The sequence below is a fragment of the Melanaphis sacchari genome, unplaced genomic scaffold, assembly GCF_002803265.2.
Source record: "Melanaphis sacchari strain LSU unplaced genomic scaffold, SCAv2.0 Contig92_pilon_pilon, whole genome shotgun sequence".
Lineage (NCBI taxonomy): Eukaryota > Metazoa > Arthropoda > Insecta > Hemiptera > Aphididae > Melanaphis > Melanaphis sacchari.
In genome coordinates this window covers 642,863-658,346 of record NW_020271656.1, presented here as the reverse complement: position 1 = coordinate 658,346, position 15,484 = coordinate 642,863, and the positions used below count along the sequence as shown (strand labels likewise).

Below are 15,484 nucleotides of genomic sequence, written 5' to 3'. Positions count from 1 at the left end.
TTAACTGTATAGTAGTCCAACTGTTGTAGTTTGTTTTGTTAAGTAATTTTAATGGTATTTAGTTATGTTTGAACACTTAAATAACTATAAGCCATTAGTGGTATACTAAGTTAGTACAATAATAATGGCAACTTATAACAAATGTTATTTGATTGATAAATAAATCTTTGTTACGACTATTTAGTTTTAATAAAAATATAAGAATAATAGTTTGCTTTATAAAATCAAACATACCTGCGACAGCATTGCACCCATTAAATGGATCACCTTGGTAGCCCGGCTCACATGAACACACCGGTTGATGATTGATTACAGTACATCTAGAATTAAATCCACAAGATCCAGTACAAGGATCTCGGCATTTACTCTGTAGACATGCTAATCTAGTAGGGCAGTCAGCATGAATTAAGCATTCTGGTCGACAGTTAGGAGGAGCTCCAAGCATGCCCGGTAAACATGAACAAACTGGTCTACTATCATGTTCTCTACACTCAGAATTAGCACCACATGGTGATGGGAAACAAGGATCTTGGTAGACGATCGGAGGAGTTTTAGGTTCTGTAGAATAGTTATGATAAATAACATGTATTATTAATGTTTTATTTTTTTTATCAAGACTTACCCTCTTGAATACACCTCACAAATGGATCACCAACGAATTTCGGTGGACAAGTGCAAATAGGATTGTGATTAATGACATTACACCGAGCGTGTAATCCACATGTTCCAGGGCAAGGATCTGAACACTTTTGTGCTATACATGCCTTGTCTATTGGACATTCAGCACTTACAACGCATTCTGGACGACAAGAGGGAGGGGTTCCAATAAAACCTTGTATACATGAGCAAACTGCATTATAACCTTGAGTACGACATTGACTATTTGGACCACAAGGTGAAGGTTCACACGGGTTTTGAGGAGTAGGCGCTACAAACAGTATAAAATTAAATCATGTTTAAATTAATTAAAAATATTTTGTTAACATATATCCACTTACGTGTAATTGGTTCTCTTCTACAAGATTGGAATGGATCTCCGACATATCCAGGTAAACAAGTACAAACTGGTACATGACTAACAACATTACATTGAGCGTTAATACCGCATACACCTGGGCATGGATCTCGACAATGGCTAGCCAAACATGCCAAGTTTGACATACAATCACTGTTCATCAAACATTCTGGCCTACAACCTCCAGAGTAAGGGTTACCGATATAAGGTGGTATGCACACACATTTTGAAACTCCATTGTGTTCACTAAAACATTGAGTATTTTCACCGCATGGCGAAGGATTACAAGGATCTCTTGGAATTTCAGGTAACACAGCTAAAATAACATTAAACATGATGATTAGTTTATATTTCATAAGTATTTACGTTATCATATAGTATTTTAACTAAAAACTAAAATAAAATTTATAAATAAATAATTATATCATATTATAATTATTAATTAAAACTAAACAAAGAAATTCAGAACAAACATATAAACTTTTAAATATTCAATATCAAAATTTACAAATTTATTATGCATTCAAAACAATAGAACTAGCTAATAATAAATAAGTTAAATTTTTCTTATGTTTTTAAAACATAAGACTCACAAATCTCATAAATAAATGTAATGTAATAAATTAAATTATAACTATTTTATTTCAAACTAGACTTACTTGGTGGAATTTTAGTGCAGCTAATAAATGCATCTCCTTCATAACCTGATTCACAAGTACAGAATGGTGTATGATTTACAACATCACATTTAGCATTCAAACCACATGATTTTGTGCACGGGTTTTGACATTTTTCTTGAATGCATGCTTTGTTGTGTGGACATTCGTGATTCATTATACATTCTGGCCGACAATATGGCGGACTTCCAATATAATTTGGAGAACATGAACAAACTGGATGTCCCTTTTTAATTTCACAAATTGAATTTGGACCACATGGTGTAGGTTCGCAAGGATTTCCAGGTATTTTAGGAGTTTCTTCACCTATGATAGAGGGATAATAATATAAATAAAATAAATAGAACCACTGTAATAATAATAAAATATTAATATATAAAATTTAATACGAACCAAGAGGTAAATGACAGCTTACGAATGGATCACCGACATGTCCTGGTGGACAACTACAGATCGGATTATGGCAAATAGAATAACAATTAGCTCCAACACCACATGTACCAGGACATGGGTCAACACATTTTTGATTTAAGCAAGCTTGAGTTTGAGGACATTCCGCGCTTACAACACATTCCGGTTTGCATACTGGTGGAGAACCACGATATCCTGGTAAGCATGAACATGTTGCAAATCCTTGTTCCGAAATATGACAGCGGCTATTGGAACCACACGGAGATGGGTCACAAGCATTATCTGCAGGGCCCATTATTGGTGGATAATCTGAAAATGACATTAAGTTAATTGTATTAAGTTTTTTTTTTTCATTAACAGTAAGTCATCAATTATTATTTACTTGGTCTAGCAGCTTGATAACAGCTAACGAAAGGATCTCCTGAATAATCTTGTTGGCAAAAACATACTGGAAAATGATTAACTACTTGGCATTGAGCATTAACACCACATACTCCCAAACAAGGATTAACGCATTTGTTATTAATACAAGCTAATGTTTGACCACAATCTGTATTTATAACACATTCGGGCCTGCATGATAAGTATGGGTTTCCGTAATACTGTTGACGGCAAACACAAATAGTCATTCCATTTGATTTTTTGCAAACAGCATTTGCTCCACATTGCACTTGATCACATGTAAGAGGCTTGGCTACATCGTCTTAAAAAAAAAAAAAATCAATAAATTATAGCTTATAGACTCTCTTTATGATTATTAATTAATTGTAATTTTGACATACTTTGTTTTGGAGTAGTACAATGTTCGTACGGATTTCCTACTAGCCCCGATTGACATGAACAAATTGGATTATGATACACAACAGTACATTCAGCTTGAATACCACATGACCCTGGACAAGGATCAATACATTTCTGTCCCACACAAGCTAAATTAAATGGACAATCAGAGTTGTATAAACACTGAGGATGACATTGTGGATTCCATTGTTGTTCGGCTGAAGAGCAGGGATCACACATAGCTATTTGACCACCATAGACATTGCAAGAAGCATATGGATCACATGGTGAAGGTGCACAAGGAAGAGTCATATTTTTAAATGGCTCGTCGTCAGCTAAAAATTTCAAATAATTGTACAATTTGAAAAAAGGCAATAAAAAGTAATTATGCACATTATTCAACATTATAAGAATATTTAATGCATTTAATGTATTTAATTCTTACGTTTTGGTAAACATTGTAGGAATGGATCTCCGACAAAACCTTCTCTACAAGAACATAGTGGTGTATGATCTTTGCATTGACATACGGCGCCAAGACCACAAATATTTCCAAATGCACATGGATCTCGACAACGGTAATCAATACAAGCTTGATGATTCTTACAGTCAGTATTTAAAACACACTCTGGCTGACATCCAGTCTTAGGATCTCCAACAAAATTGGGTAAACAAGTACAAACAGGTTTACGATTTTGAATTTTACATTCTGTATTAATTCCACAAGGGTTGGGTAAACACGGATTTCCAGTTGGAGCTGGATCTGAACCTTCAATTAATAAATAAGTAAACATTATTATATAAGATTTCATTATTCAATATTATTATTTTATTTTATCAATTGTAATTTTAAAAACTTACTTATTTGATAACAACGGAATAATGGATTTCCAGTTAGTCCGCGATTACATGTACATACAGGGCGATGGTTTTCAACTTTGCATGAAGCTCCTACTCCACACGCTCCTGGACATGGATCATTGCATTTATAACCTAAGCATGATTTATCCCATGGGCATTCATCGTTAGTTGAACATTCTGGGCCTTTACATCCTGTTAATGGGTTTCCACCCATACCATCCGGACAGGAACATAATGGTTTTCCTATTTAATAGTTAAAAAAATTTAATAAATCAACACATTGTAAATGTAAGAATACTGGTACAATACCTTCAGGTGAAATTTTGCAATATGCATATTTTCCACATGGGTTTGGTTCACAAGGACTTGTTGGAATTAAAACACAGCCATCGTAAGGGTTTCCGGAATAGCCATTTTTACAGTAACACTGTTCATTGCTTCCAGTAACATAACAATCTGCATTTATTCCACAAGGTCCCGGTTGACATAATGTTTTCAATGGTTCTAAAAATAATTTTATAAAAAATTTCAAATTTAATTTTTGATAAGAATATATTTAGTGGTACAATAATACATACCACCACAAAACTTGTATGGATTTCCAATTAATGGCTCCGGGCAAAAGCATGATGGTTGCCTGTTTGGATCACATACTGCGCTTTGTCCACAAGGATTTGGTTCACATGGATTCTTTTTCTCTACACATCCGCGTATTGTGTTTGGACTTTCGATATAGCCTGGTAAACATGTGCATTTGGCAAATCCATTATCCAACAATGTGCACTGAGTGTTAGGTCCGCATGGAGATGGTGTACAAGGATTGGTTGGTAAACGGCAAGGTGTAATAGGAGGATCTCCTTCATACTCAGATAAGCAGAAACAAACTGCAGAACCTTGCACTACTCTACATCCAGAATAGGGGCCACACGGATTTGGTGAGCATTCGTCACCTTCAGGAACTGAAATTAAAGACATTAATTATAAACAGAATACCAAGGTTTATGGGTATTAAAATGTGGTGCGATTTATTTATTTAATTATGGTTATACACTAAAATTAATTAATTTGTGTATTAATGATATATATTGAATTTCAACTTACTGCAACTTTTAAATGGATTTCCTGTCATTCCTTTCGGACAGTAGCAAATTGGATTTCCATTGTCGATTTCGCAAAGGGCGTGCATTCCACAAGGATTTGGATCGCAGGGATTTTGAGGTGCTAAAATTGCATTAAAAATATATCAATTTATTTTTATTATTGAGGATAAAATTAACCCTTTGTAGACCAACCATAAATGATGATAAAAATTTAATTTTTTTTTTTTTGCAAAATTATAATTTATAATTTTTTTGATGAATTTAAAAATTATATAATTTCAAATTGGGAGGTTTTTTAATATACTTTTGAGAAATGGGACAAATAAGTCCCATTGGTCATTTAAGCGGTATAATTAAAAGTCCCTATGGTCCACTACAGCACTACTATTTTCTTATTTCCAATGATAAATGAGTAATAATTAATTTAAATTTAATTAATTAATTAATTAAAAATATAATGACTATGTAAAATAATAGAATAAATTAATTTTTAAAATTTACAACAATATAAACTTAAAAAAGTACTTACTGTATCAAAAAATCAATGGTCATTTTTTTAACATTGTAGATTCTAGTTAGAACATGTAGTGGTTACTATGTTCAATATTATAAATTTATAACTAATAATTTATCACATAAATGAACTTATGATCTCTTGATCATTTAATGTAATAAATTTATTAATTTTACAATTAAAAAATAACCGAGTAAATTTAAATAACAAACGAGCAGACTCAATACTCAAGAACGAAAAGAATAAAATATTATAAACAATAAGCTGAGCCCGCGAGTGCGTGACTACTGAGACTGACTACTGAGTAGTGAGTACCTACTAATGAATATGAAAATATTCGTCAACTATATAAATGTCACAGTAGACAATAGGGACTTCAAAGTCCGCTGCGATTATTGTCAATAAAAACATATTTATACTTAATAATATTATTCAATAGTACATTCTGTTTCTCGGGATTATAATGATAAAATAACAATAATAAAACCCAATACTTGTCTATAGTGGTTCGCGCTGTGGCTATTTATATAAATATCGATATTTATTTTATGGGCCCCAAACTATAATTATTTTATTAACCGATTATTTTATGGGCTAAACTATAATTATTTTATTAAGTGATATATTAAACGCCATCTATTGATTTCACGGAAAATTTTCGGGAATGTTATCGATTACAAAATGGTGTGACTTATAAGTCTATATGGTCAGATAGTTCTCAATTTATTTTATCTATGTTTAAATGGATAAAATGTACAGAGTACTCAAAAGTCCCGTTGGTCGGCAAAGGGTTATTTAAATAAAAAAACCAAAGTACTATTTGTGATACAAAGATAATCAAATTTAGTAATTAGTAATTACCTTGACATCCTAATAATGGATTTCCGTTGTAGCCGGCAAGACATTTGCATGTTGCTTTATGGTTCACAACATCGCATACGGCATTTGGACCACATCGACATGGATTAGAGCATTTTCCATTTATGCACGCTTCATTAGTTGAACATTCTTTGTTCGACCGACATCCGGTGACTAATCATATATTTAAAGAAAAATATTGTTATGGATATTTATATGATTTGTAAATACTAGGTATATAGCTGCAGTGCGCGTATAATAATTAATTAAAAATATATCGTAAATATACCTGATGCACAAGATATGTATGGATTTCCTTGATGGCCTTGTAAACATCTGCATTCTGTACCGTGGTTTACAGGATAACACTCGGCATTTTCACCGCAAGAGTCTTCCGCACAAGGATTTATGCAGACGCGATTTAATCGATCACATAATTTATCTGGCGGACAGTCTTCGTTGTATTGACAAATGGGTTTGTACGATCGAACTATAAAATATTCAAATGATTTAGTTAAACTATGTGCTTACGAAAACGTTGAACACAACGAATATTATCAATAATTAATAATTTTCATAAGAACTATTTTAACTTTTAAAGTACCGTCCAGTAGATTATTTTATGAAGATTTTTTCTGTCAGAAAATATAGTATAGACCGTATACTACCCCATGTGTGTAGATATAAAGTATATTATTTGTAAACCATATATTGGTTAATAAAAAACGTTTTAATGAATTATAATCACAATCGATACTATAGTAAAAAAAATTTAAAAGTGAAAATGACCGCTCTCCGCAAGACATTAATATACTATCGTCTGTGTTAAATAACAATTTTTACATCGATCATTATTCATTACAACTTGTTGGGTTTTGCTAAATACGTGTTACATATTATTTTAGTATTATCCACGTTTTATCTCTAATAAATTTTTAATATTTTTAACGATGTTATAAAGCACCATTAAGTCTTCGTACCATCGACAACAATAGTGCTTAATTACCCATATTTAAAATTTGCAATGGTAACAATAGATTAATGACTAATAAATTGTTTGATTTTCATCTAAGATTGATTGAAACTAACCTGGTAGACATCCTACAAATCCGTTGCCTTGAAATCCTTCTACGCAGCTGCAATCGACCCCATGAGCGGTGTTAATACACGCTGCATTTTGAGCGCACGGGTTGTGAACGGTGCATTGGTTTTGGCAAATTTGCTGGATGCAAACTTCGCCGTTCGTACAATCGTTGTTCGTATTGCAGGTTACTAAATTTGGAGCGTGGTAAAAAATAAGAATAAAATATAGATAAGACGAAGAATTTTAAACCATTAAAAATAAAAAAATAAAAAAATTAGACGGTACCCAAGAAGGGCGGTACCGTGCAGTGGATATATTAAAAAGATTTATGTATAGGTATTTACATGTTTATGATAACCCCGCATTTATATGATACAATGCTATACCTACGTGAACAATATATATTATATTACATGATATCAACTCATTTACGTGAAACCGAGTAGGCCTTATTTGTACAAATATATCTACAATATTATGTTATTATTATTACAATCGTTTTCTCACGGTGATCGTGTCTTTTGTGTGTGCGTGTGTTTTTTTTTTTTTTTGTTTTTGTACATTATTAATTATTAATTATATTATCATTATTATTATTATGTAGTTAAACCGTGTTAATCATTAATATTTAGGTAACGTATTATATGAAATTAGTGATGTGATTAGTCTTACATAGTTTTGGCCGATAACACTTTGTAGCCGGGTTTCCTTCGTATCCTGGGGGACACGAACACACGGGCCTGTGTTTTATCACGTGGCATTTGGCGTTTGTCGCGCATACCGTCGCGAAGCTACACAGATTCTCACATTGTCCCATGTAGCAAGCTTCCGAGTCCAGACATTCCGTGTCGGATTCGCATACTTGCGGCTTTTTCGCGGTACCTGGTGCTGTATGGTATTATATATATATATGTACAAGATTAGTGTTATTTACATTATTATATTATTACATGCGTTATTATTGACAATCATCGCTTATAGTTACGTAGTTAGATATTAAATGACACATCAGTATTTAACTCAGAGATTCCAGTTAAAATTAATTTGTTGTTTAGTTTTATTTTTATACGATTAAGTTTTTAATTTATTATATAAATTATTATTCGTAAGCAGATGAGCGCCAAAAGTGTTCAAATTATACATACATATATACATATATGTACCTATGTAAAAATATATGCATGTATATGGCAATCGTCAAGATCGAATCGTTTGATCGTCGAGAAAATTAAATAAAAACTGGAAAATCTAATTTAAATTGATGATCGTTTAAACTGTGAATTGATGGTATCTTTTATAGTGGCTATTTCATTAAGTCATGCTTCGATTACTATCATTTCTGTGAAAGTAACCTAATCCTAAGTTCCTCAGACATTAGAAACGTAAATACGTTTCACTTATTAAATTAATGATTTTTTTATATTGAATACACAGATCCTATGTAAACGCTAAAGCACTGACTGATATGTATTTCATTTTCGGACCGACTGGTATTAAAATAATATCGTACGTGTACATAAAAAAATAACATTAACGTTGCTGTTCGATTCTTCTCTAAAAAATATGACAACATGACAAACAAATAACAAAAGTAACGACACATTTAAATTGCGAATTCCATGCCTACAATATAGTCTACATAATATATACTAATTAAAACACAAAACATGCTAAAACACAAATTAATATAAAAGCGGATTTTTTTTTTTGTATTAGTATTAAGTGTAAATTATACCTTTAAGACACTGTAATGTGATGATTCCGGGCGGACAGTTATTTACGCGGCTTTCACCTGTTGGTAGACACTTGGCTGCCAAACATTTGTGGCCGGCATCACAATCGGTATCGTTCCAACACCATTTTCTGGTTGCTGTGGTTATTATTTGTTGTTGTACAGAGTAGCTGTTGTTTATATTCGTTAGGTTGTGGTTTACAGGTATTACAGTCACATCTTCGATTTCAATAGTCTTAGACGTTATTGTGTATTCGGTCGTAGTCAACAAATTATTATTATCGTTCAAGTCCGTCGTGTCTTGGTCGGTGTAACGGGACGTCGATTCGTCATTAAAATTGGCGTTGTTAGGAGTATCTGTTCTAAACGTGAGCGTAATATCTTCGGTTGGTAAAACAGTAAATTTTTGCGCGGGGCTATCGGTGTTTAGGTTAGACTCGGTCGTGACGTCCACGCCGTCTTGAATCGTCGTTAAGTCATACATAATTTCGTATGGATTTGAGGGCGTATTTCCGGAATCACTTTTTTTTGACCCCGCAATGGTCGTGGTCTCGTAATTTTCTGTAAACGCGCTTGTAACTGCATTAGTAGTAGTAACTGTACTCTCAGCAGTAGCTGTCGAATCGTTTTCAGTATTTAAGTTCGACACGAGCACTTCTATAGAAGTCGTAAACAAATTTATCATCGTGGTAGCGTCGCTCACTGATATGATCGAAGACGTTTCGACTTGGTCTTGGTCGTCTGTTTTCGCTAACGGCTCCAGCGGAATATCTGTCGTAACGAAATCACTGTTTTTGGGTGCGTTGAAATCTATCGGAGAGTTAAATAAATTGTTTTCTACGCTTTTCTCTGTACCGATTTCATTAGAAGATTCTTTTGGAGTGGTACTCTTAGTTTTAATCCAATCCGCCATGGTGATAATTGTGACCGTGGTCGTTTCTCGATCGGCATGTTTGAATTCCACGTCTTTAGATGTAAATATCGCGCTGTCCGTTGCCGTAGGTGTATTTGCAGTGGTCGTTTCGAGTAACGTATTATTTATTGAACCGAACGTCATAATTTGTTCTGTTGTTCGATCACCGCCAGCTAAAACGTTATCGGTCCGGTCTCCTTGAATTTGTGTCGAAACAATAGATTCGTTTTTTCTTTCAAAATCTGATACAGTGGTTACCTCATTATCCATTGTATACATTTCGTTTGCAGAGATTGTATCATCTCTATCCGCGACGTCGGTCGATGTTATAACGCTTTCATTTTTCCCACGTGTACGAACGGTCGTTGTTAAATCATATCCCATACTATTAGCTACGTCGTTGTTTACAGAACCGTTTGTTACTTGGCGGTTTTCAGTAAAAATTTCTTTCGAAACAATTGCCTCGGTGGGTTCTGTATTTAATACGGTTTCTTCCATACCGTTAATTACTGTCGTAAGTCGGGTTTCCACAGCGGTCGAAGATTCGCTCACGGGCGGTACACTTACACTTCCTGTACCGTCGAACAACAATTCCCATTTTTTTTTAACGTCTTGAGACACGTTACTGTCGTTTATACTTGCCAAACTGGGCACTATCGACGATTCTACGGTTTGAGTAGTAATTTCGGGCACGCTAGTCGTCACCTCGTCGTCGCCTGCATCAATCGTATTAGACGGGTGCTCTACGGGTTCGTTCGTCACTTGATGATTGTATGTCGTCATGGTGATCGTCACTTCATTTTCATCTGTTGGTATGGGTCGTCGAGTGTTTTCTTCGGTTGAGTTATTGGACACGACACCGTTCACGGTTGTGTACTCATCAATTTGATTATTTGAAGTTATGATTTCTGCGTTTGAACTAATTGTCACCGGGTGGAGAGTCGTTTCTATTAAACTAACAAGTGTAAAATTGTTTTCTTTATTTTTATTGATCGCGTCTACTGTCGTTGTTTTTATGTCTTCGTCTATTACATTTATAGATGTCGTATCAATGTCATTTATATTCTTGGAAATAGTCGTAGTTTCGTCTTCTGGTATTTTTTCAGTATCGATTTGTATGTTTTTAATTGTTGTCATTGAAGATGAAATAGGATTTGTAGTTGTGTAGAGAAGTTCATTTTCTTCGTAAAAAATTTCAGTTGTATTTTTAGTAAAAATGTCGACGATTTTTTCTGAACTTTTAGTGGTAAGTACTTGATCGTTTTCATTATATCGATCAGTACCCTCATTTAAATAATTATAAGTAGTTGTTATGATATGAGACTTTGTCGTTGTTCCTTCATTTGTATTTAAATCAGTCGTGACATTATTTTTAGAGTCAAAAAATTCGTTTGGTGTAATTAATGTTGTACCTTCTTGATTGTTTATTGTACTTATAGACACAGGAAGTTCATTTGATGTAGAAGTTTCTAAAAATGAAGAAATGTTTTTAACTTGCAAATTGTTATCTAACTCAGTGGGAACTGTTGGCGTGTTAAATTTTACAACGTTAGGATTATCCGTTAAATTATTCTCTACGTTGTTTTTTGCATATTCAGTACTTATTTCTGTATATGATTTTGTTGTACTTTGTTCATTAATTTTTATTTCATTTTCTTCGTCGAAATAAATTGTTCTAGAATTCATAGATTCGTTCGAATTTTCCGTTGTAACTTCATGATTTTCGCTCATACTTTGAACAGTACTAGGTATAAAATTTAAATTTGATGTAGTTTCTAAAATTGTTTGTTCAGTATCGACGTTTAAAGTGTTATCGGAGGTTTTGGATAAAATTAAGTTAGTTGAACTCTCTGTAGATTCATTTTGATTAAATAATATACTTTTGTCAGTACTCGTGTGCATATTATCACTATCGAACATTGTTGAAGTAATTTTAAAATTATTATTATCATCATAATTATTGAGCTCTGTAAAATTTTCTTTAGTATTTTTCGTTGTAATTTCTACCATATTTGAATCGTAATCCTGAATCACATTTTGAGTAGTCGTGTCAATATCATTTATCAAATTATCAATAATGTCAATTTTCAAATCATCAGGTGTTAAAGTTGATGAAAATTTATTAGACACATCGATTGTAGTTGTTTCTGTTAAAATTTCCGAAAACTCGGTTGTTTCAATAATTATTTTATTCTGTGACTTTAGGGCACTTTCTGTTACTAAGTTCGGGTTAGTAGAAATATCTGATGTGATAGTGGTTGACGATAAATTATCGTCATAATTGCTATTGAAATATTTTGTTTCGTTTTCTATAGGACTGGACATAGTCGTCTTAAATGAATCTTGCTTCAGTTGAGTCGAATCCATAGTGTTTTCGGTCGTTAATGTCTGAGTATTGTTTGCAATAGTCATAGAAGTGGATTCGATGTCATTCTTAAAAGTGGTCGTTTCTAAATTTTCATCAAACAGTGATATTGTTTCAGCAGTTTTGGGTACAAAATATTGGGTCGAAATTTCAACAAAATTATCACTACTATTGTTTAATAAATTAGGAATAGTATTTATTTGTACGTCTGGTTTTGATGTCACGCTATCCATTGTATTTGTAATTTCGTCTGCGTTTAATATTGAATTTTGCGTCGTGTAATCGCTAACATTATCAACGATGTTTATTAAATCCGGAATAGTGCTTATTTGAAAGTTGGGTTCTGATGTCACGCGATAAAATGTATTAATATTTGTTTCATTTTCTTCATTTATATTAGCCATAGTCACAGTTGTAGTTTTTTCATCTGAATCGATCCAAGTACTACTAGTGAAACTTATTTTATTTTCATCTTCTTGTCGCTCAGTCGATAAACTTAAATCATTGTTGGTAGTGTACTCATCAAACAATGCTATTGAGGGCTCGGTTATTGTAACGCTATAGTCTGTTATCGATTCAATCGTTGTTATACCGGATTTATCATTTTTATTAAAATTTAAGTCGTCACCTTTAAACATTTTCGTCGGTACCGAAGAGCTAATAGTTAATTGATTAATTTCGGTTGTCAAAAATTGGTCAGCTTTATCAGTCGTATCGATTTCAGGGGTGGTAGTGATTTCGGTCAATACATTAGAGTTTTCTGTGCTAAGGCTAGATATTAGTATATCGTTAGTTGTGATGGTTGTAACAGTGTATTGCGGTAATGAGTCTACTGTGTTTTGTACAAAAGCGGGAACAACACACATTAAAAACAAAAACAGTTAGTATAGGTTAAAAGATTAAAAGTAGACTTCAAAGTGAAAGCTTTTTACATAAAAACACAATAATATTGTCACATTTCATTTGTTTGTCAAAATTACGAAATTGCAATTGACACAAACGAAAGTTAATAATATTTTGTTCTGGTACTACATAAGCGTCTGTTCTCTCTGTTATAACATAGAGGCGCTTTTGCAGTATTAAAAAAAAAAAAAAAAATTATTTTTATTAATTTCATTCAGACTTGTGGAGGTTTCTCCGTTGTTAATAAAGCTCTAGTCACCATTGCATGCACATGATAGTTAAATAAACAAGCAAATATTGTAGATAATAATATGTATGCGTGTGTGTGTGGTGTAATGTATATGTGTGTGTATTTTGTATAGTATCACTGCAGGTATCAGTGGTATAAAAAATAATGAAATACATAAATTTATATAACTAATAAAATTGATAGCATTTACTATGATATAATGTATAAACTATAAATGTATGATAAAAACAAAGTTATATTCTACACAAGTTAGGAGCACCTTCATAATGATCATTAATGTAAGTGAGCGAAATACATTTATTTAGTAAGTACACGAACTTTCGTGTATACGGTGAAATCGATTAAATAACTAATATCTATAATAATACTACAATTGTATGAGTGTATAACAATACGAAAATAAATAAAATCTTCTCGTCATAGCGGAGATTTATTGATTCGATATAATAGTTTATGTATAGTAAAAATAATAATAATAATATACTACATTACTCGTGTATGTTTGATATGATATGTGTAAAGCATTTAAAAGAAAATAAGAATATCGATAACTCATGCAACCCATTCTACAATTATTTCTACTCGACAACCGATTAAGTACCTACGTATAATGTATAAATGTGTTCAAAACTAAACAATTCTACTTACTGTATAATAATTTATTTAAATTATTAAATACGCATGCGATATAGTCCTATGTATATTTTTGTATTTTATGTATGTAACTGTAGTACAATATAATATTCCCCATGCTGCAGTCTGTGCTTTTGCGTCACATTCCCCCCCAAAAATACCCACAAGTCTATCTATCATTGAACTTTTTTACAATTATATCAGAGACATTTATAATGTTACTTTCGAGTTTTGAGTGTATGAAATACAAACAAACGCTTATTTTACGTATTCACTTTCATTAAAAATAACATTGAGATGTGCTGCTATCTGACACGTATATTCACATAATATTTACATGATAATAGAAATTACGAATATTTATTTACATAAATGAACTAAAGGAAATATAAACACTTTATACACAAGATTAAGCAATTAAAGAGAAAGTAAAGAAGCAAGTATCGTCAAAATGATGTTTCGATGCTTGATTCTTCGTCGGATGTCTTGAAGTCGTGATTATGTAAGGAAGGAGTGAGGAGGTTTTAAAAACAGCAACACATCTATTATCTAAATATTATCCCATTTGAGTTAAATACTCGCACATACCTTTAGCACAAGCTCCAGTTATCGTATCACATGGTACACCGGTCGGGCAATGCTCACATCCCGGGATCGCAATAGGATCTTGACCTACGCGTTAAAAAAGTTCGAAATTTAAAATGGAGTAAACATTTTTAAATCTTTCAAAAATAATTTTGAAAAGATTGTTTGACAGTTCTGTATAAATAGAATATCTTACTCGATAATATACAGTTGCATCCGTCGCACACGTAACCGTTTTGGCAGTGATCGTTCTTTTGGCACTGGCATACTATAAATATAATTTAAATCATTAAAATTGTTGTTTTAGTCACTGTTAATAAAAAGAAATTAAATACAATTTAAAGCGGAAGACTATGCCGTGTATACTGTATACTTTACGAATGTCATAATATCATTATTTATTATATAAACATATATCATATATGATACTTATATGTGCGGTATATGTATATATACGTATATACCGCACATACTGCAGTGTACAAAGCTAAACACGCCGCATATATTGAATTAATAGTGAATGGATATTTGGTGGTTAAAAGTACCCAAATATTTCAATATGACATTATGTTATGATGTATGAAGAAAATCAAAAACACAAATGTATAAGGCAATCCTGACCAACATCAAAAAAAATAAACCGAGTTATTTCGCTGTGTTTATTAAGCGTTACGCCCGCGAAATAATAATATAATGATTGTGAAATCATAGAATATTCAGTATCTACGCTGATCAAATAATTTAAGCAGTTATTCCGTTCTTGATATAAATAAATATTAAAACCAAATAATTGTATTATAATA

The 15,484-nt window shown here is 32.4% G+C and overlaps 1 protein-coding gene across 1 annotated transcript in view; it reads right to left on the bottom strand.

Moving 5' to 3' along the window:
- The window catches only part of LOC112602941, a 127,193-nt gene that overhangs the window by 51,483 nt on the left and 60,226 nt on the right, over nt 1-15,484 (bottom strand). The window contains 18 exon segments of the mRNA XM_025351312.1: nt 235-558; nt 623-928; nt 999-1,331; nt 1,675-1,998; nt 2,086-2,412; nt 2,486-2,806; nt 2,886-3,218; nt 3,329-3,652; nt 3,745-3,987; nt 4,054-4,248; nt 4,323-4,703; nt 4,846-4,965; nt 6,220-6,390; nt 6,506-6,706; nt 7,306-7,488; nt 7,973-8,188; nt 14,685-14,768; nt 14,878-14,949. Coding sequence (XP_025207097.1) covers nt 235-558; nt 623-928; nt 999-1,331; nt 1,675-1,998; nt 2,086-2,412; nt 2,486-2,806; nt 2,886-3,218; nt 3,329-3,652; nt 3,745-3,987; nt 4,054-4,248; nt 4,323-4,703; nt 4,846-4,965; nt 6,220-6,390; nt 6,506-6,706; nt 7,306-7,488; nt 7,973-8,188; nt 14,685-14,768; nt 14,878-14,949 — 4,458 coding nt within the window.